General features: G+C 38.7%; 2 protein-coding genes across 3 annotated transcripts; one reads left to right on the forward strand and one right to left on the reverse strand.

Moving 5' to 3' along the window:
• Positions 1 to 167: 167 nt before the first annotated feature.
• LOC128381399 (zinc finger CCHC domain-containing protein 24-like) lies at positions 168 to 15806 on the reverse strand. The gene is made up of 4 exons (XM_053341409.1): positions 15333 to 15806; positions 13878 to 14078; positions 2954 to 3118; positions 168 to 1742 (listed from the first exon to the last, which is right to left on the reverse strand). The coding sequence occupies exons 1-4, from the start codon at positions 15543 to 15545 to the stop codon at positions 1629 to 1631; spliced, it is 693 nt and encodes a 230-aa protein (XP_053197384.1). The 5' UTR covers positions 15546 to 15806; the 3' UTR covers positions 168 to 1628.
• A 1973-nt stretch (positions 15807 to 17779) lies between these two features.
• On the forward strand, positions 17780 to 26970 carry anxa11b (annexin A11b). Of its 2 annotated transcripts, none has more exons than XM_053340897.1 (15): positions 17780 to 17966; positions 20107 to 20531; positions 20670 to 20714; positions 20896 to 21042; positions 21155 to 21242; positions 21361 to 21455; positions 21578 to 21691; positions 21934 to 22024; positions 22384 to 22463; positions 22570 to 22626; positions 22735 to 22828; positions 23019 to 23114; positions 25222 to 25280; positions 25401 to 25523; positions 25696 to 26970. In XM_053340897.1, the coding sequence occupies exons 2-15, from the start codon at positions 20115 to 20117 to the stop codon at positions 25753 to 25755; spliced, it is 1566 nt and encodes a 521-aa protein (XP_053196872.1). In that variant the 5' UTR covers positions 17780 to 17966; positions 20107 to 20114; the 3' UTR covers positions 25756 to 26970. The 2 variants fall into 2 exon arrangements, with proteins under 2 accessions (XP_053196872.1, XP_053196873.1); XM_053340898.1 differs by having other exon boundaries at positions 17781 to 17966; positions 20107 to 20532; positions 20674 to 20714.
• The last annotated feature ends 357 nt before the right edge of the window (positions 26971 to 27327 follow it).

Genomic DNA, 27327 nt, shown 5'->3' on the forward strand with positions numbered 1-27327 from the left:
CTAAGAATCTAGAAATAAATATCATTAATTAAAAAATACCTTTACCAACTGACTGAAATAAGTCAAAGGCTTGTCATGGGGCTGACTGGATTATAATGATTTTTTTTCTGTTGTCTTCATCAGCTTCAGTTGACTAATGATCTAGTTCTGTATCTAAGTACTTATTCTGAGGTCTGCCTAAAAGAATTGAGGAAACGTTTCTTTTGTTGGGGTCAGTTTGGATTTGCTGCCTGTCATTTTCTGCCAGTCTTAGTACATAAAAGGTGATGGAGCTTGAATCTCATTTTGCTTTGTCATAAATACATTTTACCACATGGTCAAAAATGCTGACCCAGATTCTGTTGCGGTAAGATAAAAAATGTCGAACATCTGGAACATCTGGATCAGTTAATGTTGAGAGTTGTGTTATCAGTTGCCATCTATGCAGGCCTGTGTGAACTGTACCAACTCGAAAATCACACTGCCGCATAAACGGAACGGTATTTAAATAAAAAGATTTCATAGGAGAGAGACAAAGGATTTTTGTACAACAGAAGAGAAAACGGAACAGTGAAATGTTTAAATATGTTTTAATACAAAAACATTTTAAGAGATCATGAGATCCATCTCATGGGTTACTCAAACTATGGCATATTAAATGGTGTTTAACACATCTTAAACAGTTACAAGTCAGGATATTTCTGTTCCATATTTACTTATTACAATTTCACTTTCCATTAAAACCCTTTAAAACAACATTCAAACTTCCTTGTAATCCTTCATTATCTTTGGTTCTTTTTCTCCATAATGTTACACACACATTAAGACCTATGGCTCATAACAAAAGCACTTTGGTGAGACTTTCTCAGCACTAGGTGCCACAATATAACTGCACTTGTCTATTCTGGTTGTCAGGAAATAAAATGTTTCAACCATATTGCATTTGTCACAGTTTTATAAAACTTTGTAATAATGAACCACCTAAACGGTGCTTCACAAATAACTGCACGTACACATTATAAAAGAATGAGTGTTAGTTGGCTAATATATTCTTTCACAAAGTGTAATAATAAAACAGTAATTACTTAAAAATATATCCAAACAGTATGTACCATCCAGTACTGGTAATACAGATAATAATGCAGATACACATTAATACCGCATATCCTTCTTAGTAAAGACTTATTGCATATTTTATACAGAAAACATCATGATAGACAACTTTTTTCATTTAAGTTATTTCTGGAATATACAAACACGTAAAAGAGAATCTTCATCTGGTGACTTCACTCCTGAACTTTGCTCCAACATGTTGGACATGAGAAAAGACAAACATAGAGCTTAAAGTTTCTTAATTCACAGTTGGTAAGATTCTGTCAAAGTTTGGACTTCAAATGAATCTTCACATAATGATAAAGGTTACAGAACCCAGCAAATGCAAAGTACTCGTCTCCACTGAGAGATACTGTCAACGTTTTCCACCACGATGATCCTCTTATACTGAGAGTCACAGTGTCAGAAAAGAATGTTTCATAAGAATAAACCGTTAGATGCATTATAGTACAATATAGTTTAATATGCAATTTTAGTCATTATAATACAACTTTCCCTTTTTCATAAAACTTTGAAAGGAATGCGAGCTGAATGTGTTATTGTACACGCCGGCAGTAGTAGCCGAGAACTTTGCATTTTTCACACAGGTGCTGCGGATGCTCCTTACTCTGGTCCGACACATCCAACCCATCTGGTTTCTCCAGGGGTCGCTGGAACAAAAAAAAACATAGTCTCAAACATATTGCAATTACCATTTAAGACATTGAGATAGTGTCCTCGGTTTCAGGTAATTTGAGGGTTTTACTAAGCTATGTAAGAATCTCAAAAAAATTGGATTTGCTTCTGGCAAAATGTAACATCATAAAGGGATGTGGTGTTTTTCCGCTAGAATCATATTCCTGACAGTACGAAGAAGTATTTAAAATAGTGTTTAGACCATCATCTATGGTAGCTACAATTTACAGAAAGTTTGGATTCTTGCTCCTGGTTACATCATGTGCAACAAACAGAAACTAGAAAATGCTCAAAAAGTGCATAACAACACTGCACAAGCCTCTAAATTCTAATTCATTGTATTATTATTGTATTCTCTGCATCTGGATCCAGAGTACACATAATGGAGTTACAGTTAGGGTTTACACTCAGAGCTGATATTGTGTATGTGTCATCTACAGTAAGTTTGGCTGCAAATGCATGTGTTCAAGAGAAATTTATATGTTGGTAGTTGACAAATATTTGTTTTTTATATTTATAGGAAAATGACATGGAAAATCAAAAAAAATGACCAAAACCACTAGTTCCTTAGCTAACAGACTTTTCACCAAACTTAATATCCTGCTGTCTGAATAACCGCAAACCTCACAAAAATGGGACAAAAAGTGTAGAACAAAAGGAAATGGCCACATGAAATTTCAGAGTTAAGGTTTTAGTTGAATGGTTTAGGCCTGGTATTTTCATTCCAGCAGCTTCATAAAATGATGGAAAAATCAAACATTTGGATTTAATTAACATTCATGTTCAAGTATTTTTGCACATAAAAGCATTTACCTACAGCAGTATCCCTTTGGTACAGTTACACAGGATTGCATTTCAACTGTTAAATCGGTAATGGTGGAAAACATAAAGCAGCTTGTGGCCTCAAGGGTAAAACTACAGGGAAATGTACTGTAACAGTATGTAGTCACAAAGCATTTTTAATACCGAGTTGTGCACAGTGAGACAGTGTTTTTCTTTGAGGATTCAACAGTGTAGCTTGGTGAGCAGGGCCTGTTAAAAAATGTTGGACTCCATATGAACAAGACTTGATCTGTGGGGCCCCTAGTAGCTGAGGGGCCCTGTGCAGCCAGGTAGTTCACAGATACATCGGTCTGATTTGAAAGGGGAAACATGGTTTGTGTGTGTAGTTTGGATGTACTGTTACCTGCTTGTGAGGGTAAACATTGATGTGGCATTTGATACATTCTTGTCCCATGTTGGCCCAGGAGTTCCCGCTCATCCACTTCCTCTTGCATTTAGGGCATTTATATTCACCAAAACACCTCTTCTTTCCCTGATATGGCGTCAGGCCTTCACCTTTGGGTCGTGCCTGTAAAGAAATGCAACATTTTTACATTATTGACCTTACACCATGACTTAAATGTTTAAAAATGAAACATTTCGCTACAGCTTTGAAAACATTTTGGCTTTTGCCTCTCAGCACCTTTAACTGGAGGAGACTGACTGACCTACTTGGTTTCTTTGGATGGCAGCCAACTCAAAGCTCTGCGTGATTAGAACGGGAAGTGATAGCAGCCCCGTTGGTGGTCAACTGAGTTGAGTTTGGAGAACTTTTATTCTGTCAATATAACTTGGAAAACAGCTCATTTGCTTTGACGTGTGATGGATCTTTATGGTCCTGGAAGAGTGAGTCTGACATTTTAAAGGACCCCTCTCTTATCTTATCTATAGAAGGACAGTGAAAAATGTTAGACTACAGATTACTATAGACTTGACTACAGAAGAGATAGAAAAGCTTTAATGCTTCAATGATTTTCTCCAAGGAAGTTGGGATATATTGTAATTGTTAATTTATATGTAAGACAGAAAAGAAGGAGTCTCAGCTTTCCTATTAGAAATGGACTCCCTCCCTCCAGCTGTGTTCCCAAGGGACCATAAAGGAGGCCCCGGCCTGTGGGGGGACCAATGGGAGAGGCCTCCCTGCTGTAGGACAAATACCTCAGGCTCTCAGTCATCCCTCCCAGCTGGCCAAGACCCACCAATCAGCACACAAAGATCTTTGCAGGGAGGAAATAAAACCCAGATGAACTCTGCACTTGTATAACATGACAAAATCCTAAACCCATCACAAAGAAATCATCTTGACAAGACTGGTTTAAATTAGAAGCACCTCGGCTGAAAAGTAGGGCAAGTCAAAATTAAGACTGAATCCACACCAGCAGAGGACTTCACATCAAGTTTGTTTTCATTTCACAGCAGGAACATATGTCAGTTTCAAAACTACTTACACATCATTTAATTCATTTCCAAAATTGAATCTGCTTAAGACGTGTTAAATTTTTCAACAGCTAAATCTACGACCATTTAGGCCACTGTCAAGCATTTTGATGCCTGTGTCTGCATCATTTAGCCACCACGAGGCACTGTGGGAGGTCACTTCTGATGGAAGCCCTCTTTTTGAAGCGGCTACAGGGAGAGCAGACAGAGCATCATCTTCCTGAGGGAGGAAACAGCTTTCAGTCTGTAAAACAATCAAAACAACCTCTGCATAAAGTCTGGAGCTCAAAGGGCAGCAAAGGGCACAGCACACTCTGGTGTTTCCACTGGTTCCATCAAAGATATGATACTGACAACCGACAAAGGAAAATCACATTTGCAGTATGACCTGACAGTGAATGGAGTCTCTTATGGGAAGCAGGAAAGTTTGAGTGAAGGCAGAAAAATGCACAAATCACTCATCGAGCCACCTGCATGCATGACACAACCAGTTAATTTAACACAAGAATGTGAGGTGATGGGCAACATTATTCTGATATAATTACATATATCACAATATAGCAAATGCCTGCAAAAGCCATCAAAATGATGTTCAGACTCAGAGCAATAAACCATGTTCCACTATACAGAAAACTTGAAGAATATAATAAGTCATATTGTTACCACTAGCCACTCAAACTACATAAATGACAATATAGAATTATTCTTCTTTGATGACAGAAAGGTTCAACATTTTAATGGACTACATATTAGTAATACCCATTTTTAATTTTCCAATGGCCTTTTTCCAGTTGCCATCAGTACACAGGTAGGCCAGGAGTGATCTTACGCAGAACTAAACAACAGATTTTCCAGTGATTAGTAGTTTGTAGGTTATTGAGTTAGTTGTATAAAGCGACGATGAACGTACCATTTAGTTTCCTGTTCTGCCAGCTGTAGTATGTTATTCTGTTCCTGGTCTGGTGAGAACTGTGTTGTTTGTTTGATTGCTCAGTCTACCTGTGCCAACCATTTCCTGTCACTAACCCTGCACATTTAATTACTGCCACCCAGTGTCTAAACTAATACTGGAAGAAATATCTAAACAAAATGACATACCAACTATAAACATACATTTATTTATAGTATTTAAAGAAGTCTCCAGTATTGACTACAGTATTTAAAGAAGACATTTACTACCATGCTAGCAACTCTGAGGCTGTGCTTGGGTATGGCAGCACTTAGCGCTAAATGCTAATGTCAGTATGGTACAGTAGGATGCTCACAATGATAATGCTAATATAAGCGGGGGTAATGCTTATCTTTATATGTCTGAAAGTTTTTGATATATTTTGCAAGTATTTGATGGTTCATTTTACAAAAAGAGTGGTGCAATTTGGTATGAATCTTAAGAATTTTTTTTTTTAAGTATTTAGTTTACTTGTACCCACTAATTATACTTGGGTTCCTACATGTTAATTTGCCAAAAATCTTAATAAATTAGACTCTTAATACTTTAATTAGTAGAAAATACATTTGTATTGGTATCATATTAGATTATTTCTTTAATACTCTTTAATGAACAGAATTGCATAACTCTTTCAAAGAAATGTCCTAATAATGAACAGTTATTAGACAGCAATTACTCCTAGAAAAATGTTGACAAACTACACATGAAACTACAACTAAGACAACTTAACTTTTCTTTTCCATTTTTCTTATAATTTATACCATTGTGCCACTCTTTCTGTAAAGTGTCTTAAAAATAGCAGATATTACCATTGTAATTCAAAGTGTTAGCATGCTAATGTTTGTCAATTAGCACTAAACACAAAGTACAACTGTGGCTAATGTGTCAGTAGAAGTGCGCTAGCAGTTATTACAATTTATACTGAAGAGGACACAAATGTCTGCAAACAATTTTCATGCTAATGCATCCATTTGTCAAAACATTTCACTGTAACCAACATTTGTCGCTAAAGTTAAGGAATCACTTAAGTCACTGATTCAAGGACTCATCAAGGAACCATGAATGACTTTCGTATCAGTCCATCCAGTAGTTGATGAGATGCATCTAAAACATGCAGGCGTGCTGTTTTGTGTCGAGAGTTAAGTCAAATTTTCCTTTTTTTCCCTTTTCTTTGTCATACAATGAAGAATTAAAATTGGCACATTTTCTCTTACAACAGATTCTTCAAGATATGTGCAGCCTGAAACCATATGTGAGAATCTGTTTTTGTTTAAGATGGATAGATAGATAGATATGAAATTCATTTATTATGTGCATTACAACACACCCCATCCAAAAGCTATAAGTTAGGTTGTGTAACTTCAGCCGCAGAGTACACAGAGCGATGTAAAGCCAGATTTTGAGGCTGCAGCAGATAAGCTTGGCCCAGATCCTTGTAGCCTGGTGAGAGAGGCCCAGGAGGTTGGCTACCTCCCTCAGCCATCATCTGGAAACCATCAGGATAAACAATGGACTACTCCAAACCATACCCCCACTCCTCCACCCCTTCTCCTTTCTCTATCCCTCATTCACTCTCTCCCCCACTTCCATGCCCCCATGAGACGTTCATCCTGGAGAACACATGGATACCAAGCCTATTGGGTACCATGTGGTCAATTACTTCATACTAACAAACCCACAACACCCCCTTGTTGGGTTATATTTGTATGAGCCCCCCACAGCACCACGGAGTAGCTCAGCTGTTACAAAATAATATAACACAGAAAAGCCTGGACTGAGGTCCACAGCAATAGGTCTCCAATATTTTAAAGACTCATACGTCGACCTATGTGATACTTTCCAATATTGTGTGAAATCAATTATCTCCACAAGAGTTTGAAACAACAAATGGTAACTTTCAATTTTTCAACATTAGAATTGCTAGATGTATTTGGAAGACTAACAATAATTGGTTAATTGCATGGCAAACATTATTTAAGCCTCTCTATTTTGTGGTATTGTTTTGATATCTAAAAGCAAAAGATGTCATAGATGACATAAATTAGTCAGAGTCAAAAAAGTAAATTCCTTTGGATTATGGTTTTGTTTAAAATGTCTATATATTGTGACAATCCAACCTTTTTGACAGAAAAATGTCTGTCACTGACACCTCAGGGCTTATAAATATTCCTCTCTCTAAATGTTTGAATTTTTGGCTTCAGTATTTTAAACTGGACACACCGAAACAGACACAGAGCTGTGATGACTGTTAACACATTTACTTGTATATGAGACTAGAAAGTACAAGTACAACGACATGCCATTGTTTTGTTCTTGCACAGCTGCTCTCACTGAATCATAGTTGCTTAACTCAGCATTACTCAGGTTTACATGTAGATGAAGCTTCTCTCCTGGGTTCACCAAATAGATAAGCACAAACCACAGAGCTGCAATTCAAGGAAACAAGATGTGAGACGCTCCCTGGCCAATGGAAGCAAACTTATGTCCTGTTTTACACAATGGCACTTCCTCTTTTCCAGGGGCCAAATGGTCCACTTATAGAAACATCGGTATCAAATTATTCCTTTAACAGCATAAACCTCCTTTGAGCCATTTGAAATACTGCAAGGATGAACTTCCCCTCCCTCCAAAAAAAGTATGATTAGATAAACACAACCTACGATAACGTCTGTTGTGATTTGACGATATAAAAATAAAATTGACTTGACTTGACTTGGAGGCCAAAGACCGGATGATTGGTTTTGTTTTCCCCCATTGCTCTCCAGATTTTCAGTCTTTCATCAAATCTATTGTTTGGAACTTGCAGAGCTTTTAAACATGCAAAATGATTCCCACACACGCATCTCACAAATGTTATACATCTCAGCATCAATTTTACCCAAATTCTACATTCTTATGAGGAGGATTAATATCCAACAATACACACCCTGCCCAAGTTTGACAACAGCTCCGGTCCTGGCCTTGGTCAAATTGACGACATATACAGCTGTAGACAGGCGTTATGTTTCACAAAGAGTGAATGACAAGGGCAGGCGGGCTGGCAGACAAACAAGAAACGCAACAGAAAATATTCCTTGCTTCAGTTCATAACACGGCTAAGCGAGATTCAAGAAAGGGGTCTCAAAAATCTTATGACTGCTGTGGGGAGGAAAAGCTCAACTTTGTGATGGTGGGTTGTTCTGTCAAAGTGATTCTTAGGTTCCCAGGAGGTCACTAACAAGAAAATATTATGTTCAGTGATTGATTCACTTATAGTCAGTATTGTACTGTGGGAATGATTCAATCTTACGTTTCACATCTCTCATGAAAACACAAGAACCTACAGTTCTGCACTGAATCACATGAAGTGGCATTCAAACGTGCTTGTAATTGATGTGCAGTAGAACTAACAGGCATTCCACTGCCATCTATCCTAATAATCTTCATACTGCCCCCTACTCAACTAAATGTACTTATTGGCAGTAAGTGTGAAAAATAATCCATTAAGCATATAAATCATCAGGCTGAAAAAAGGGTTTCAATTCTGTTTCACCAGTGACTGTTTAGTGTGGTCAGAAGTATGACTTATTACACCTGTTATTACACCAACAGTGATGACATGGGGTCCTGAGGCACACCTGCACCATTGCAATGAGGTAAGAAATTAAACCACTGAGTGTCAGCAAAAGCAAGATTTTCAGGGAATGTGAAGTTACGTCTTAATGATTTTTATGTCATTAATCTTTTGCCACAATGCTCAAATAAATGGTATGGCTGACCTGGTCTTATTCAGGTTCTAAGCATTTGAACACCTCAAACACCTACATTTATTACAACACTCAAAACCAATAACTTTTAGTGTTGTGCTCCTGAATAATAATATTTAATATGCTGCACCAAAATGTATATATTTTTGCCCCTAAAACCTTACATTTGGGTTTGCACAAAAAAATGGAGAGTTTGGTATTACTCTTGAGTGCTTTTCTTATACTGAAAATTGATGTAGCTCCCTGAAAATTAACTTTTTATAATTAAAAAAATTGGTATAGCAGCCTTAAATTCCCTCAAATATGATATAATTATTAGAATTAATTATTATTATTAGAATTAGGTTATGAATTAAGTAATTTTATTCAAGTCAAAGGAAAATGTGTTTTATAACCAAAACATACAATACAAAACAAAGATATTGGTTATTTTGGTTGCTACCAACAGATGAATAAAACATAACTGAAGATGTAATGTAAATGTACTTAGAGTCAAAGTCGGGGAAACTTGTCATTTCACCCTAATTTCCCTTTCTTTCCCCTCACATGTTCTTGAAACTGAAAAACGTGCAATGCACAATAACTAAATCCAGCATAACAAAAGAGATTTTCTCTTAAAAACACACAACCACAAAAACCAAGCTGTGCATTCTTTTCCTATATGTTCATCAGCTTTGAGCAGATGACAGCCACTGTTTTTCAAAGGCAGTCTATCTACCCCACATTCCAGGGTTTCCTCTATCTTGCTCGTCTTCCTCAGCAAATGATCCAGCCAAAAGCAACAGACAGCATACTGAGAACAGATAAGACATTTATCAACAATGAAAACAAAGGACCAAAGCAACAGGAATCAGACAGTGTTGCTTGAGATTCACCAGTTACACGTTTGGCTGTGAATTGCATCGTTTCACCTGGATAGAAGTACAGTGTCTAGGCCAAAAGCAACACTCATATCGTCATCAATAAACTGAAATGTCAGCAAAAGAAAAATCAAAACTGGGTGATCAAACATCAATCAAAACACTAATCAAAAGCCACCACTAGAGAGAAAACAAGACATTGATCGAAAAATAGGATTACAATGTCTTGTTGATATATCAGGCTGATATTGTTGTTTTATTGGGAATTTGGTCTCTGGTCAGTCAGTGCTTATCAACTATACTATGACAAAGAAAAAGTTCCTCCTTGTCCACAGCTACAGAGAGGCAGTTTGTAATGCCTCTCTAGTATTTTTGTTGAATGTTATTCAATCAGTCAGTTCTCAGTCTATTGCTCAGAAGTGTTTTTCCTTCATTGTGATACATACCAGAGCTTTTCTCACTGTTGAGACAAAACTCGTCACCTTATCTTAAATGACTAGTTTTCTATTGTGGGGGAAATAGCTAGAGCTTTCGTTAAATAATAAGATAAAGACAGGAGACAGTTAGCTTAGCTTAGCATAAAGACTGGAATGAGTGTAAAACAGAAACAAAAATTCTGTCTACAGTACCAGCACCCCTTGGGCTCACTTATTAGCACTATGTTTTATCTCGCCTGGCAAACTCACAGGGATTGCATGTGTGTTACTAGAGTGAGCTTAGCAGTAGCCTCCTATTTACCAGACCTTGTGACAGAGCCAGGCTTGCTGTTTCCTCTGTATCTAGTATTTATGCTAGGCTAAACTACCCAGCTGCAGGTTTCAGCTATCCTACATACTATATTTACCGTGTTGGCATGACTTACTCTTCTTTTGGTGTTGGATTGTGGTCTAAAAGTAGTCTTGGAGGGTTTTTCAACCTGATGAAAAACTTCATAAATCTATCACTGAATATGTCGAATTTTATTGTGTGTTACTGGTCAAACAAAGAATGCAGTTAAAGATATTGACAATGGGATGAAATAATAGTTCGATGATAAAACTAAACTCCTCACAATGTGTTTCTGCATTCAAAGACCAAATATACACCAATGAATTCCTTCCATAAGCCTTGTAGCTATCAAAAGTGCTTTTTTCCAAAGTATTTATCAAGTCTCTCTCCACACAGACATCATTAAATTGTAACTGTAAAAACATGTTCTGGATGCAGACATCTCTGGGAAGCTGCTCGCTGACCCTTTAAGTTAGTGTCCGCTAGCTGCTCCTCTGCACAGACAGACAGAGACAGACAGCGAGAGACAGAGATGACTGCAGCCAAGCAGAGCTGAGCGAACAATACAGCCTGACTTCCTGACCTCTGGTTCCACAGCTCCTCTGGAGAAACAATGCTCTCCTTATTTAGCCAAGGCCCTTCCCACCATACACCCATTTACTGTCAGCACACTGTCACTTGTGTATTCTCTTTACAGTAACCGGGTTCAGCTACTTAATTGGCAAGGGGTCATTAAAATGTTGTGACCCTAGGTTAAGGGGTGAAAGGTGTTAAACTGGCAACACATTTGGCCATTTGGTTGAAACTGAAAGCTTTTATGATCAAATTGTTACAGATGACTTTTTACCACACTATCAGCTTCACCAATTCCTTTTCCTGCCACCACACATACAGTACAGTAATAACATCAAAAGTGTCCCAGCAGTATGTATTTCAGTTGTCTTGAGCTAAAAATGCAGCAGATTCCATCTAGCAAGAACAAAAAGCAGTTTGTTCATTAGTTACAGCTTCAGAAGAACATTCAGCTTGGCCTCAACTGAAGAAGGCTTTGTCATGACAGCTCCGCGATCATTGCTTTTGGTCTGAAATATTAGCAACACATGATAAAATCTGACATCATCTTGCTGTTTTAAACAGACCAAGAGCGGCAGAAAGCCAGCCAGTATAAATGGTTTCCAGATTTTGCACATTTCAAAGGGCGTGGCTGTAAAGAAGAATCGTAAATATCTCAGTAATCCTTTGACGTCTTAACCTCCTGGTGTGGCAAGTAACCCAACTCTCCACAACGTTGTCACCAGGATGTTTATCACTGACATGCTGAGCACAGCATGGATCTTATACATATAAGAAGGACAGCAACCAAAATTATTGATGCTAACAGAAGAGTATGCTTCCAATGAGGTTCCATGTGTTTTTGTACCAAAGACACAAACTTTCAGAGTTGAGATGGGCCCCATTCCACCCAGAGAAAGGCTGTTAAAGACCCAGCACACCCACTTCCTGTGTGCTTCTTCTCTCATCTTACTGAGCCGTGACATTCTTTGATTCCTGTCCACTGCAGCTCCAGTGCAAACCAGTCAGCTATGGAAGCATGCAACAGGCAGTCCAAAGAAACTTACTGCTGCTGATCATATGTTTTATACGACTCCAAAAAATCCCCAGTTTTTAACCGCATCATTTTTTAAAGGCTTTGATTTATCTATGTATTACCACAATACCAGGAACAGCTGTGCATAACTGGTGTTTCAAAGATACAGTTTCCCCAGTGGGTTACCTTAGACCTCAAATAGGCTGAATCTATGGGCTAATATCCAGTACACTCTAAAATAAGTGTGGCAGTCTGAAAGTGGTGGAAACCTCCTTTTGGACATTCAGACAGGATGCTATCTGCTTAAGTCAAATATCTCCAGCCTATAGTCAAACCCGCTTTCACCATATGGGCACATATGCACAGATGTGAAAATATTAAGAGCTATATGCTCAATGCAAATGATTTTCTCCACATTCCTCACATTCCTCGTCTGTTCGTGTTCACTTCTGAACTACAGCAATCTCATCTGAGTTGGCAGTAAGCGTTTAGAAATCAGACTAGAAGAGAGAGCGTTTGAAATGCGAATAAGGTTCTGAACAACAGATGTGAGCTCATAGACAGGCTCTTCCAGCGTTTATGCTCATTGTTTCCCATAGAAGTAATATTTGGGAAATATGCATGTTTGCTTTCTTGGGGAGAGTTGGATGAGAAGACTGATACCACTCTCATATCTGTACAGTAAATAAGCAAGCTAGATGGAGCCAGCAGCCAGTTAGCTTAGCTTAGTATAAAGACTGATAACAGGGGGAAGCCGCCAGTCTGGCTCTGTCCAAAGGCAACAAAATCAGCACAACTAAAACAGTAATTAACACTTCATGTCTCATTTGTAATTTATACAATTAACAACATTTTGTCATTTCCAGGCTAGCTGCCTTCCTGATTTCAGTCTATATGCTTAACTAAGCTATGTAGATGCTGGCTCCAGCTAATTTACAAATCTACCACACAGGTGTAAGAGTGATCTCACTCTTCCCACCTATCTATCCGCAAGAAAGTGACTAAGAGTATTTCCCAAAATGTCTCAAAAACTTCTGCTTTAAGCTCCAAACCAAGTACTGTGGCTACCTTCAGTAGTTTAAACCTCCCTACCAGCAGGACATTTGACAGTCTAAAAAATGATGCACAACTTGACTTTTCTGAAAGACCATTAACACAAAGTAATGCAAACTGTTACTTATAGAACAAGATACATTGCTAAACATTATCTGTGTGATAATCAGAGAACACCACAGTTTTTATGGTTTCAAAACCTCAATAGCGAATCCTCTGCCCCACAAAAGGAAGCAATTTCACTTTATAGGCTTCTTTATATAATTGACCAGTAAAAGTTAACCAGCTATTTGAAGTTCTATGTTTTGCTACCTTGCTTCTTGGACACATCCTGTCCATCAATCATATGATTATTTCCATTACACCTAACAAATGTCAGGCATTTCCCTCTGAACATGATCAATGGGGAAACGCAGCTGCACATAAAGCAGCGGTAATATTTCTTTCGTGTTTTGAGTAGAGGTCGAGCCTAGTTCCACAGAGAAACCTATCATCTTTCATTAAGGCCAGCTCTGAGATTCAATCTGGCATCTGCTGCTCATTACCAACTTTGCAGTGGTACATCTAACTCAAATATGTGCTGAAGAATCTATTTCACACTAAAAAAAATAATACAAACATAATATTCTAACCTGGAATTTATCATTTTAATACAAGGGTGAATAGTCTACATTATTACATCTAAGATAACGATCAAATATCTCAGTTTATAAATGAAGATTTTCTTATTATCAGACAGCACTTTGTATATTCTTTAAAACAGACACGTTTGATAGACAGCTCAAAATATCGCCCACAATGTGCACAACTGCTTCATTTTAGGCCACTGGGCGTGTGGATCAACACTTAACTGATGTAAAGCACTGACTGGCTTGTGTGCAGCTCACCTGGGGACAGTCTTTGATGTAGTGTCCTTTGTTGAAGCAAAGGTGGCACAGGTAGTTTGGTGGTGGCCTTTTGCTGGGTTTACGTGTCTCTGGGGACAAAGAGAGGTCTGAGAAATGGTCAGCAAGAGAGCTCAGACCTTCCACGATATTGTTGAGTGACCCGTAGGGCGAGGAGCTCTTGTAGAAATTGTTGTTCAAGGCCTGTCAGAGAAAAGCATAACACACCAAGATGATGAGTCACTGGCAACAGAACTGTGCAAAAGTAAATATTCAAATATATGGCAGAAAGACAAAACCAGGGCTGCAACTATATGCAACCAATAATCTGTTGTTGTTGTTTTTTTTTTGATTGCTTAAATGTTTAGTCAATGAATGTCAGAGACCAGTATGAATGTTCTCGATTCATTTTTGGTTGTTGGACTAATTGTTTAATCGTCACGGCTTCAGCTCAAGACAAAAAACACAGCAGATTATTGTTGTGACTCTTTGATGAAAGGACATTTCAACCGGCATGTCAGTCCATCACACTGATTGATTCTCCTGTTTGTCCCTCCGACAGTGGCTGACATTATTTTACTTCTGCAGATGTGCTGCCTTTATTGCATTTACTGTGAGCCAATAGTGTCTATTTCCTCGTCAGAACAAAATGCCTTTGTCGTACATTCTTCCAACCGGTCCTGTTGGCACGCACAATTGGCATCATTGTGCCGGTCGGGGGAGACGGGTGCTATGGTACCGCAGGGTAAGTATGAAGAACAGCCTGTAGACACGGGCTGTTTACTCTGAAGGCATCACAGAAAGAGGATTGTGATTGGATGCACAGGTCCATTACAATGCGGTTCTGCATTAGACATCAAACTGCTGCACATCTGTGTTATGTGTGTTGTTCAGAATGTTTTTTTAAGTTAAAGAGAGATTTCTTAAATGAAAGTACATCTATGCCAGTATTTTAACTGAATATTTTAGCTTAATCTCACTTCTTTTTCACATTTGTTTCCGTTTTCATACTTTTTTTTGAATGGGCCAGTATTAAAAGAAGCAACATCAAGCCTCATCATACTCTTCTGGCCTGGGCTTACATTTATAAAAAAAAAACCTTGAGAGAGGTCTTTCTCAACCTGCCGTTCCTCCTCCAGCTGCACACTGAGACCAGAACAGTCTGAACACACTCAGGCACTATACCAGGGTACAAAACACATATTCATACTACCTACTCGCCACAGTGCGACCCAATGAAGGCATGCAGGTGAGGTTTACTGTATGGGCAACAAAAATAACCTGGAGTGAATGTGAATGTGAGTATAATATTAATGGCCATCTTAGGGAGAGAGAGAGTTTAACATGCAGCAGAAAAGTCAGTGTCAGTGGATAAAGATACAACAAAGCCTGGGTGCTGTGCAGTGTTAAACTTGACTGTAATCTCGTTATAACAGCGTAGCATCACACTAACTCTACCTCACTCCTCAGGTGGAAGAAGTTGTTGAGATAGTTGGAGCTCAGATCTGCTGCGCTGCGCTTGGAGCTGTTCATGTCCTGAGGAGAAGTGTCCGATTCGACTCTGAATGCATCAAAAGCGCCGCTCGGTGTGTCTTGCAGGGACATATACACCCAGTTGAGCAGCTGTGCGGGTTGGTACACAGGAGTACCAGTCTCTATAGCAGACATCATATTGCTTTTGGAAGACTGCGCCTCTTGGAACAGCACCGTCAGAACTGCCGGATTTTCTGGACCACCCAGCTCCTTTTAGTCATCCCCTCGCATCGGCTGGTTGGGTGTGATCTTTGTGTGCACCTGGGGAGCCCTGAAGGACCCCAGTAACGGCACAGCGGTGACGGGGGAGGGAGCAGTGAAAGCATGAAGCGCAAAAGCCTGAATGCCAGTGGGAAGCTTGAAGCAGCGTTCCCGGCTAAGAGTCTGAGTTGCGTCACATCCAATAGGAGGTCCAACCAGCAACTTTCTACTTACAGATCCTCTACATACTTAAGAGTTACAGAGAGACCCTCACTCACCTATAGCAGAGCACTATGCAGAGTACGTAAAACTGGGGAGGGGGGTTTAATGGAGTATTTTTTCCAAAACACCGGGTTGGACTTCTAAAATAGTTTTGAATGAGTTTCTAACTTTTTTCAATAAAGCAATAAATGCATTTAAACATATCGCCAGTTTTCATTTCTTATTCGACTTCAGTCAAATTTTGTTGATATCTTTCTTCTTTTTTGTGTGTGTATGCAGACGTTAGATAAGATTAAGTTAACAAAATGAATGTTGCTGCTTAGTTGTGTGATGTTCATGATCTACAGCTGATGAATCTACATTGTAATGCCAATATGGGCATCAGGTATGCCAAAACCTGATGTACATTATGTGCTGCTTTGCACTCTTTTTTGTTTGTTTTTTTTGTTACAGGTTTACAGTTGGGGGAGAGAGATTTGACTACTCACTATATTGTCTGCCATGCACTTACTGGCCACAAGTAGACTGCTGCCATCTAGTGTTTGAAATTGTTACTGTGACATCAAAACTAGTGTGGAACCGATCCAGTATATGTAACTTCTACAAGATGAGTCTTGTGGAAACTTAAGACTCCATTGAACTGAAAATATACATGGACATGTTGTGTGAAGCAGTTAAACTTGTAAAGCAAAATGTTTGTATATTCATAGATTCCAATTCTTTCAATGAGGGACAATAATATAATTTTGAGAATTTGTATTTAGGTTTATTTTTTTTATTTTTTTAGAAAAAACATATCAAACAACGATTGGGGCTGCAATCAGTGATTATTTCCATTGTTGATTAATCTGCTGATTACACGATTTTTTGATTAATCATTTTTGTCATGTTTTTTTCTTGTCAGATCAACTGTCCAGCATCCAACTATATTAAGTTTATTTATGTATGACACAGAAAAGCTTAAACAGTCAGTAGGTATTTACACATTTTACTATTTATAATAGTTGCTGATTAATTTTCTGCCAGTCAATTAATTGACTAATAGTTGCAGCTCTACAAATAATCATTCAAAGCAAAGTATTTAAAAGAAATGTGTGTGGAAGGGATCTTGAAACCAAGTTTTGCTGGCTTTAAAAAGACAAAGAGATCATATTATTCATTATTAAAATAGCTAAATTTAAAACATTTTGGAATCTAAGGGATGTTTTTAAAAAGTATATGTAGCATACAAATGTTTTGTATTCTATTTTTAAATGGTCCCCCCTGTGAAACATGGGGGGGGGGGGGGGGGACTTTGCAGTGCACTAAATTCCAATTACTTCTGTACTTGTACGAAAGCCTAGTTTGAATTACCCAGCCATTAATAACACATTAAGCCAGAGTTAATCAGTGTGTGGTCAGTCGCTTCAGCCAAATTGTGTGTGCAGTTACAACTGCTCTCCTGCCCCACTGCATGCCTGAATCACACACCTGTGTGTCCTACTGTTTTTGAGAATTCACTTGCTAATTTCCAAATTGTGGAGCTTACAGCATTTATTATGACCACGTGTGAGCTTATTTGCCTTGTTGCACATGCTTCATCTTGCACTAACAGCTAATGAATGATAGGCCTATACTTAATTCTACATTCATGAATTCAGAGTATGGCGCTTTTATTTAAATATGTATCGATCTACTATAGTGATGCTTTACGCTGGTATTATTTGAAGATTAGTTTAGTTGTTAAGCTGTAAATTTATTACAATAGGCTAAGTGATGCCCAGGGACAACGGGTGGAAAATAGCAACTTGCTAAAACCCGGTGCAATGCATGTCTCCTTGTTCTATACAGGGTTAATGTTTTATTGCGCACTGTCCATGTTCAAATAAAAATCCATCCATGTTTACCATCTATTTTCTACAGCTGTAGTCACTCCGTAGTATTGCTAAACCAGATAAGTGTTGCTGAGGTCCCGTCAGTACGTTGCATTTAGCCTAACCTTGAATGCCACAGTGTCAGTGTCCCGTCTGGTGGCACAGATAATCAAATGAATGTTTGCCTCCTAGCTTTCGGGTCTACGGAAATAATGTTGAGGTCCCACCCACTCACTCTCCATCCGGCTCTTCCTGGATCTGAAGTCCACATCCGTAAACCTACGTAAGTTACTCTAATTTTCTATCTCTGTGCTACTGAATTTAAATGAATTACACTCAATTTTGCATGCCATCAGACAACTAAGTTCAACAAAGTGCTTGAGGACGTTTTTGCGGTGTCCGGAATGTATGAAATTAGCTTTGACTAATTAGCAGACACAGACGGCGTCACACTGGTTCATGGGACGAGGACACAACGACCACACATCTTAAAATAGTTAACGGGCACTTCTAATATTAACTATAATTTAAGTTAGCACGTTAGCTATTCCTCTAACCCATTGTGTGTTCACGAAGGTTTGGATGCTAGCGTTAAATGCTAAACACTTAACTTCGTCCCAGAGTGTTATGTAACGTTTACGGACTGCAGGGTGGGTACAGGCTGTTGGACAACAGACAGGATGTTAAAGTGAAATAACATGTTAAGACTTTATCATTTTTGGTTTAACACTCCGATTACGCCTGTATGTAGAAGAGTAAACTGTTGCAAAATCTTTAGGTTATTTATGCTGATGTAGTTTGGCGAGTTGAGAAATCACAGGCCCGTGATGTCCAGTGACTTTCCGCTGTTCGTGTCCGTAAAACTCTTAAGATGGATGTTGTAAAGACGTACAGAAACACGCTTTTATGTGCTTAAGTGTTATATCATGTACAGTATATCAGCAGTAGTAGATTTTTTTGTTTGTCATTTCACAGGAATTGCAAATGCAACTGATTGTGAGATCGTAAGGTTGCCGTTAGTGTGGTGGAAGTGCTGTCACAATTTCCGATAACACTTAAAAGCCTCGGCAGTTTTTTTTTTCAGAGGGAAAAAAGGAGAAATGTGGATAACAGCGAGAGTTTAAACGACTAACTGTGTCTTTAAAATGTCTGCGTAAACCCCCAGATATAGACACGCCCTTGGTGCATCCTTGCAGTTATCTAAACTAAAACTAAAACCTATACAGTTAAATAAGTCCAATTTTTACAGCAAATATATGGTTAGTGAACACTTTCCTACAACAGAAGCCTAAGGGCTCAGGAAAAAGCCCTGCCTCTTGTGTGCATGTAAACAAAGTGAATTGTAGTGAGTCTTAAACTCCTTTGTGGGGTGACTCAGCCACACATGAACAGTTGCGAAATTCCAAACAGCAGATCTTTACTTGGATGACATTTCCAGCAAGCAGATCTTCAAATAGGAATTCGTGGCGGTATAATCTGAATAAGGGTTGATTGTTGTATACAGTGTTAACCCTGGTGGTTTTTGAGAAATGGGAAGTAAAACCTCAAGAATAATGAGCAAATGTCTCTATCATCATATGTTAGGGATGTCGACAGATTGAAGTGGAACGTTTATGTTATATTAATTGAGATGTGGTCAAACTGTCCTGTTTGAAAGTAGGGATATGGCAAATTTTTAGAGTGTAAAAAAAAAAATCGGATTTGGTCTGTATGAAACTTGTGAAATCCTTGTTTAAAGCTCCAGCTAATTCATTAACTTGTATAAGTCAAGGGGTGGAGCAGTTTATTAGGCCCACACCAGATGGGTGTGGAGTGTGAGATAGGTTTGTTATTTATAGAGCACTGTTTGAAAATTCCACACTAATCATAGATGATTATCGCTAAAATAACTGTCTGTCACTTTTTCTGATATTGGATAGTGCCTGTTGATTGTTTTTAGGTTATTCAAACATTATTGTATAAACCATCATAAACACAATTTATAATCCCATATGATCTCATGTTATCCCATTACTAATCAAGTCATGTGATTACAAAAAAATTGAAGTATAATTTTATATAATGACCATATTTTACCGGGCTCTAAAACAAGTCTGCAGGAACTAAATGTCATGTTCTTTGCATTACTGCATTTGGGGAAACAAATGAAGGAATGCCCCAATGTGAGACGACAAGTCACAGCTTGTTTGAAGTCTGAATGAAGGCTGGCAGCACATGCCAGTTGCAGTTCTTATGATTGGGCTTCAACACACATCGGTACAGCAAACTACATGTAGAATTAAATGTCTCTGGTATAAACACATGTTAAGTTCCTGAGTTCCGAAAAGTCTCTTGGAAGAGGTTTTAAGTCTTAAGTGGGCTAAAAGTGCATATAATGGCCCTAATCCATCACATTAACAAACACAACTTCATGTTGCCTCCAGGTCCTAAGATGAGCTATCCAGGATACCCTCCTCAGTCAGGTGGATACCCACCCCAGGCAGGAGGCTACCCACCTCAACAAGGGGGATATCCACCTCAAGCAGGTGGCTACCCTCCAGCAGCAGGGGGCTACCCACCAGCAGCAGGAGGCTACCCACCAGCAGCAGGGGGCTACCCACCAGCAGCAGGAGGCTACCCACCAGCAGCAGGAGGCTACCCCCCACAGTCAGGTGGATACCCACCCCAGGCCGGTGGCTACCCTCCCGCAGCAGGCAATTTCCCTCCAGCAGCAGGTGGCTACCCTGCCCAGGCTGGTGGCTACCCGGCCCCCGCTGGAGGCTTCCCTCCTCAAGCAGGAGGCTTCCCTCCTCAAGCAGGAGGATACCAACCACAGCCTGGAGCAGCAGGCCATCCGTCCATGCCAGCAGGTGAGGCTGCAATATACAAAATGTTAATGGAGTTTTTATATGCAGTGTATTATGTCAAAAAATGCAGCCAACCAAAATATTTCAGATTTGTCCTCTAAAATTAATTTTGTTTTGAGTGTTAAATTGATATTTTCTTTGCAGGTGGAGGCTGGGGTGCAGCACCAGGCGGCGGCTATGGCGCGGTATATAACTCCTTATCTCACTCTTTACCTCTTTAGTGACATGTCATTAATAACATATGGACTAAGCTAAATCTCCTGTTTGCTGAAATCACCTTATCTTCACCAGCCCCACAGCCTTATTTGCTCTATAAGAAGTCTGTCAGCATGTACTTAGGCACTTACAGCTGTCCTCTGTTTGCAGCCAGGAGGGGCTCAGCAGGGATATCCAGGGGGCCCCGCCCCAGGCCAGCAGCCCATGCCAAATTACCCCGGAGCTCCCCCTACTAACCCCTCAGTGCCTGGATATGGAAGTGGAGCTCCGTCCCACCCTCAGGCTCCTGCCATTCATGTAAGATGCATTTGTCTTCTGTCTGTCTTACGACTTCTTTGTAACTTTGTTCTAATACACAAACAGCAAACATACCTATGTGACTGCACAGTAATTTATCTTCTGTTTGTAGAAAGGGTACAGGGGCGCTATTAAAGACTTTCCAGGGGCTGATCCACTGAGGGATGTTGAAGTTCTTCGAAAGGCTATGAAGGGTTTTGGTCAGTATATGACGTTCATTTGACTATGTATCAAAATAAGTCAACAATGATGGGCACTTAATTTGCACATTCACCTTTTTACACATCATAAATTGATTCTAATTGATATCTTGAACAGGCACTGATGAAAACGCCATTATTGAACTTCTGGGAAGTCGTACCAACAAGCAGAGGGTTCCAATGGTAGCAGCCTACAAAACAACTTATGGGAAGGTGCGTTTTCTAATATACATACAGTTTTGTTTGTTAACTTCTGTGCTCTGTTGCTTCTGATGGCTTCCATGTGATATCTTGGCTGACTTTGCTGTCATGTTTTTGTTTTGTGTTTCTCTCAGGATTTAGTCCATGATCTGAAGTCTGAGCTCACTGGAAACTTTGAGAAACTGGTTCTTGCCATGTTAATGAGCCCTTGCCGCTTTGATGCAGCTGAACTCCGAGATGCTATAAAGGTTAAAGGCCTGAGTCATTGCCTCAGCTCATTACAACTGGCGTAAACCAAACCACATTGTGTATCATATCATGTAATAGAAAAGTAAGAGCAGAGCAAATCTTGAAATGCAAATGAAGGTCAAACAAGTTGAAACGTGAGTCTGTGCTAATGACCAATGAATGTTTTACTGGTTTTCTCATTGAAGAAGGTTCATCTTTGAATATCTTTCTAACATTTTGTTCCTGTTTTTGTTTTTTTCAGGGTGCGGGAACCGATGAAGCATGTCTGATTGAGATTCTTTCATCACGTTCCAATGCAGAGATTTGTGAAATCTCTAAAATTTACAAAGCTGGTTAGTTCTGATTCATTCACACTTTGATTCTGAAAAACAACAAAGCCCTTTTTAATAGTGTGTTCTCCTCAGCGTGAGAGAATAATGGTTGAATGTGAAAGTAAACTTGCAATTTGAGTTCATATGCTATTCAGAGTTCACATTCAAGCTGTAGCTACAGATATTTAACATTACCATTGAAATTGAACTACTTTGATCAAAGGTTTTTCAATAACACAATAAAGCCTGTATGAACATATAATTGTTCTGCAAACCCATGTATATTTGCATGTGGATAATGGATTGTGAAAAGTGGTGTCTAAACAAAATGCAAATGTTATGCAAATGAATGTATTGAAAAAGCGACGTTGTCTTTCCAGAGTATGGGAAGACCCTGGAGGACGCCATCAGCAGTGACACCTCTGGTCATTTCCGCAGACTCTTGATTTCTCTCTCTCAGGTAGCTGCTGCAGATTTCACACCTGATTCATTATAAGCTTATGTGAACAAAGCTTATGTACCCCACCCATGTAAAGTGTTTTTAGTGAGTGTCTTACTCTTTTCAGGGAAATCGTGATGAGAGAGAGACTGTTGACATTTCCCTGGCCAAACAGGATGCGCAGGTACTTTAAAGTTGGTCGATTTGTGTAGTATTTTTGGAGAGGTATTGCCAAGTCTTTTGTTATGTTAGTTCTTCTTTTAATATATGTGTGTGCACGTGTATATTACAGAAACTGTATGCTGCTGGAGAAAATAAAGTAGGAACTGATGAGTCGCAGTTTAATGCCATCCTCTGTGCTCGCAGCAAGCCTCACCTTCGTGCAGGTGTGTAATTTCAACATTGTTGTATTTCCACCAGAAGATTTTCCTTTCGCTGTCTCTTGAAGATTTCTGCTTTGTTTTTCCACTGCACATGTTGGTCTTTTTTTGGTATTTCTCATATGTTTGTGCAGGATTTTCAATATTGTGATTATAACTCTCATCTGTGATTTTGGTCTTTTTTTTTTTTTTTTAGTCTTCCAGGAGTACCAGAAAATGTGTGGAAGAGACATTGAGAAAAGCATCTGCAGAGAAATGTCTGGCAATGTGGAGTCTGGCATGGTGGCTGTGGGTATGTTATCGAGGTTTCCAAACCTCAACCAAGCTAAAGTGGTTTTCCGAAAACATGTTGAAGCTTTAAGTGTATATATATTAAAGTCAGTCTTCACGATATTTGTTTCACAAGGCTGGAAAGACTAAAAATATCTTGCACATGCAAACAGGCTGCTGACCTGAATAACTTTTTTTTAAAGTTTCGGTCAGAAACAAATGGTGCAATGCTAGATTAAAGCTGCACATATATTCAAATATGTCATTTAAAAAACATATATTTAAAAAAAATTTAAAATCTCACATACACTTGCATCAGAATACACATATTGATGGGCAAATATCCTGGGGGGTTGTAGAATGAACTGAGTCAAACTTTAACTTTTACACATTTAATCAAGATTCAGTTGCAATTGTGCAATTGATTGAAGTTATTTGGAAGAGGCCATGCCCACAAGAATTTGAAACTAGTCACAGGAAAATTTGGTAGCTCAGTATGTCACTGGTGGATGTGTCATTATCCAAAAAATGAAGCTAAGGAAGTTACGGTATGCAGATATTTATATGTCTTAGTTGGAGTAGTGCAAAATATTGTGAAAATGCAAAACAGTAGAAGTATTTTCTGTGATGAAAATAGTTACCTCTCTTTCTCTAGTGTATTCACTGTTGGGCTGCATTAAATTTGAATGTACATTAGAATCTCATGCTGTCTCATCCAGTCAGCATTTAAACTTTTACATTTACCTCATATTTGTACAGTGCCGTGAAAAAGTCCTGATTTCTCCTAAATGATCATTTTATTTATATAAGCAAAAAGTTACCCAACACCGGCTGGACCTGTGTTAAGACATGTTTACCCCTGTGGTTAGTAAATCCACAACTTTACCAAACTTAACTGATATTTGACTAAACACACCCAGGCCTGATTACTGCCACCCCTGCTAAATCTCACCTAAATAGAACTTTTTAAGCAATGTGATGTTGGCTATAAGGTCTCAACAAGCAGCACACCATGCCACAATCAAAGGAAATTCCAGACGTGATGAAGAAGAAATACATTAGTTTGAAATACATCAGTCTGAGAAGGGCTGTTTCTGAGGCTCTGGGACACTCCAGAACCAGATTCCCAAATGGAGAAAACTGTAGTTAACCTTCCCAGTTGATTATGTGGACAACCTATAATAAAGGAATTCACACAAGGGCTGAAGATGGCATCCAAGGATCTGCAGGCCTCTCTCACCTCAATTGAGATCAGTGTTCATGACTCTACTTTTAAAAAAGACACTAGTCATTATGACATCCATGGGAAAGTGTCAAGGAGAAAACCACTGTCTAGAGGAACATGGAGGCCCATCCCAATTTGCCAAAACATTCCATGATGATCCTCAAACCTTTTGGAAGACTGTGACAGGTCTCCCAAGTTGAAAGTGGAGCTATTTAGAAGACAGAGATCCCATTATTATCATATATACGGTCAAGCTTGATAGTCATAATGTGATGGTGTGGAGAAGCTATGCCACTTGTCATGTGGCTTGTGTGACTTGCCTTAATTGAGGACAACATGAATTCTGCTCTCTACCAGAAAATCCTGAGGGAGAATGTCTTGTCATCAGTCCGTGATTCAAAACTCAAGTACAACTGGGTTATGCAGCAAATAATGATCCAAAGCATAAGACCAAGTTCACTTTAGAATGGTTTAAAAAAAATTTCAAATGTAAAGTTTGGACCTTAAACACAGGGTTCATGTTATAAAAAAAACCTATAATGTAGCTGGATTAAAGCAGTTCTGCTAAATACTACCATAGCAATGTGAAAGATAGGTCTCCAGTTATGGGAAACATTTGGTTGCCGTTGTTACCGCTCAAGGTGGCACAACCAGCTATTAAGTTAAGGGTGCAATTACTTTTTCACACAGGCAATACAGGTGTTGGGTTAGGGTTAATTTTTCTTTTTCTTTGCTTCACTAAATAAAATTACCATTTGAAAACGGTTGCCTTTAATATGTTTTCAAATTTTTTTGAAGATCTGAAACAATAGGTGGGAAGGAGGAGGAGGATAGATACTTTTTCATGGCACTGTATCTTTCTCTGTATGTTTTGAAGACATTAACATCTGCTTCTATTTCCTAGTGAAATGCATCAAGCACACCCCTGCCTTCTTTGCAGAAAGGCTGCACAAGGCCATGAAGGTACACCTGTTGTATACCATCACATTTATTCTCAATTGTTTGCTGCTCTGAAGTTGTTGTGGAGGGAGAGGAGATCATTTTTCTGAAGCAGTCAATTAAGCGTCACACATGTGTTGACAGGGAGCGGGCACCAAGGACCAAACCCTGATCCGCATCATGGTGTCTCGCTCTGAGGTTGATATGTTGGACATCAGACAGGACTATGTGAAGACCTACGGAAAATCACTGTACAACGACATCTCAGTAAGTACCATTTGTCGTATAGTTTCAATAACTGTTTTTCTCTTTTTGTAATACATTTGTGAGATCATAAAGGCTATCCACCTATCATCCATCCATCCATCCATCCATCCATCCATCCATCCATCCATCCATCCATCCGAAAAATTCATATTGATGTTGCTTTATTTTTCAGAGTGATACCTCCGGGGATTACAAGAAACTGCTGTTGAAGCTGTGTGGAGGTAGTGACTAAAAGCCAAGGAAGATTACCTCTCATATGGACAATATATATGTCCAGGTTGAAACAATCGTATAAGAACTTATATCAGCATGCGTTTAATGCTAATTTCCATGTGACTATCAATAAATACTTTTGTTTAATTCAGATTATTCTAGCTTTCTACCACTTTATTGTAGTATGTGATTGGCAGATATCAAATATAGAGAAAATATAAAGATAGTATATTTAAAATTGAAGATTTTTTTTAAAGATACAGTTGATTGCTTTATTATTATTGGGTAAGAAAGAAATAAAATTGTGTGAAAATGCCGTCATACTGCTATTCTAACCACTAATGTCAGCCACAATGTTCATCTCAAGTCTGCTTTTGTATTATGATTTAAATTGGGGAAACAAAACAAGAAACAAAAGAGTGTTTAGTCTAATATATAAAGTATATCTAAATAGGAGAAAGCATTAGGCATTACTTTGTTTTTACATTAGATTTTTTTGAGTACATATATAAAACAAATATGTGTGATTATGCAAGGTTTAGCCAATCAACTATAACCAAATGTCTCACAGAATAGAGAGATCATTCGATGCTTGTGCTTGTGTAACTGGTCATAATTCAATTTCAAGTAATTTTTTAATTTGAGTATGACTATGAAATGTCCATAAAGTGTCCATCCATGCCAACTAACCAGAGCTATATTCCTACTTGTAAGTGTATTTATGTATTCACTTTATATCAGCTTTCCAAAATAAACTATCCACAGACAATGTTGCCTTTCACTGAATGTTTAAAAGCCAAAGTTTTAAAGACAGATCATGTGCCTTTTTGTCAGGGCTGCTGTGTAAACTCTTTAGAGTCCAGTTTTTATTTTGTGGTTTATCTTGCAAACAATCTATACTGATGCTAGTACAGCTGTAGAAATATAATCCCTAAATTCTTTTTTCTCTATTTTGTTTACATTTTCTGTCAGTACCCCTCTCTGATTTGTATTTGTTCCTACCAGCAGAGGGCTCTCGGGTCACATGAAGTGTCACATCATTTGTATGTGTGATTGTTTTTCCTGCTGATTTTATCTGTTGCACTAACTCTATTTTGCCATTGGTCTTGTAACATACTAATGCTTGAAATTCAATGGAGGTCTTTTTCAGTTTTCTAAAATTTTGCCATTTGATCGTCCCAATGTCTCCTGAGACTTCCATTAAGCCACTTCTCATTTCAATAAAAAACAAAACAAAAACATTTTGTGTTTTGTGTTTTTATCCATATTTGTGAAATGGGATCATGTGTTTGCATGAAACATTGACTGTGGATTTTCCTCTGTAAGCCAGCACACAATGAGCAATTTGCATTTCAAAGACAGTATCGCTTTCACCACCTTGGTCTATATTTCGAGGGGTGAGTCAGTACCCCCCACTCCCATCCCCTGGCCCCACCCTCTTCTTCAGAGCATCATGAGCTGCACGTTCTGCTTAAAGGTGCAAGTGATGTGCCTTATATAAGTAATTACTGTGTGTGTGTGCTTTGCTGTGTAATGTGAGAGGGGAGAAAATGTGCAGATTTGCTTTGCAGCACGGGCGATTATGGCACAG

The sequence above is a fragment of the Scomber japonicus genome, chromosome 20, assembly GCF_027409825.1.
Source record: "Scomber japonicus isolate fScoJap1 chromosome 20, fScoJap1.pri, whole genome shotgun sequence".
Lineage (NCBI taxonomy): Eukaryota > Metazoa > Chordata > Actinopteri > Scombriformes > Scombridae > Scomber > Scomber japonicus.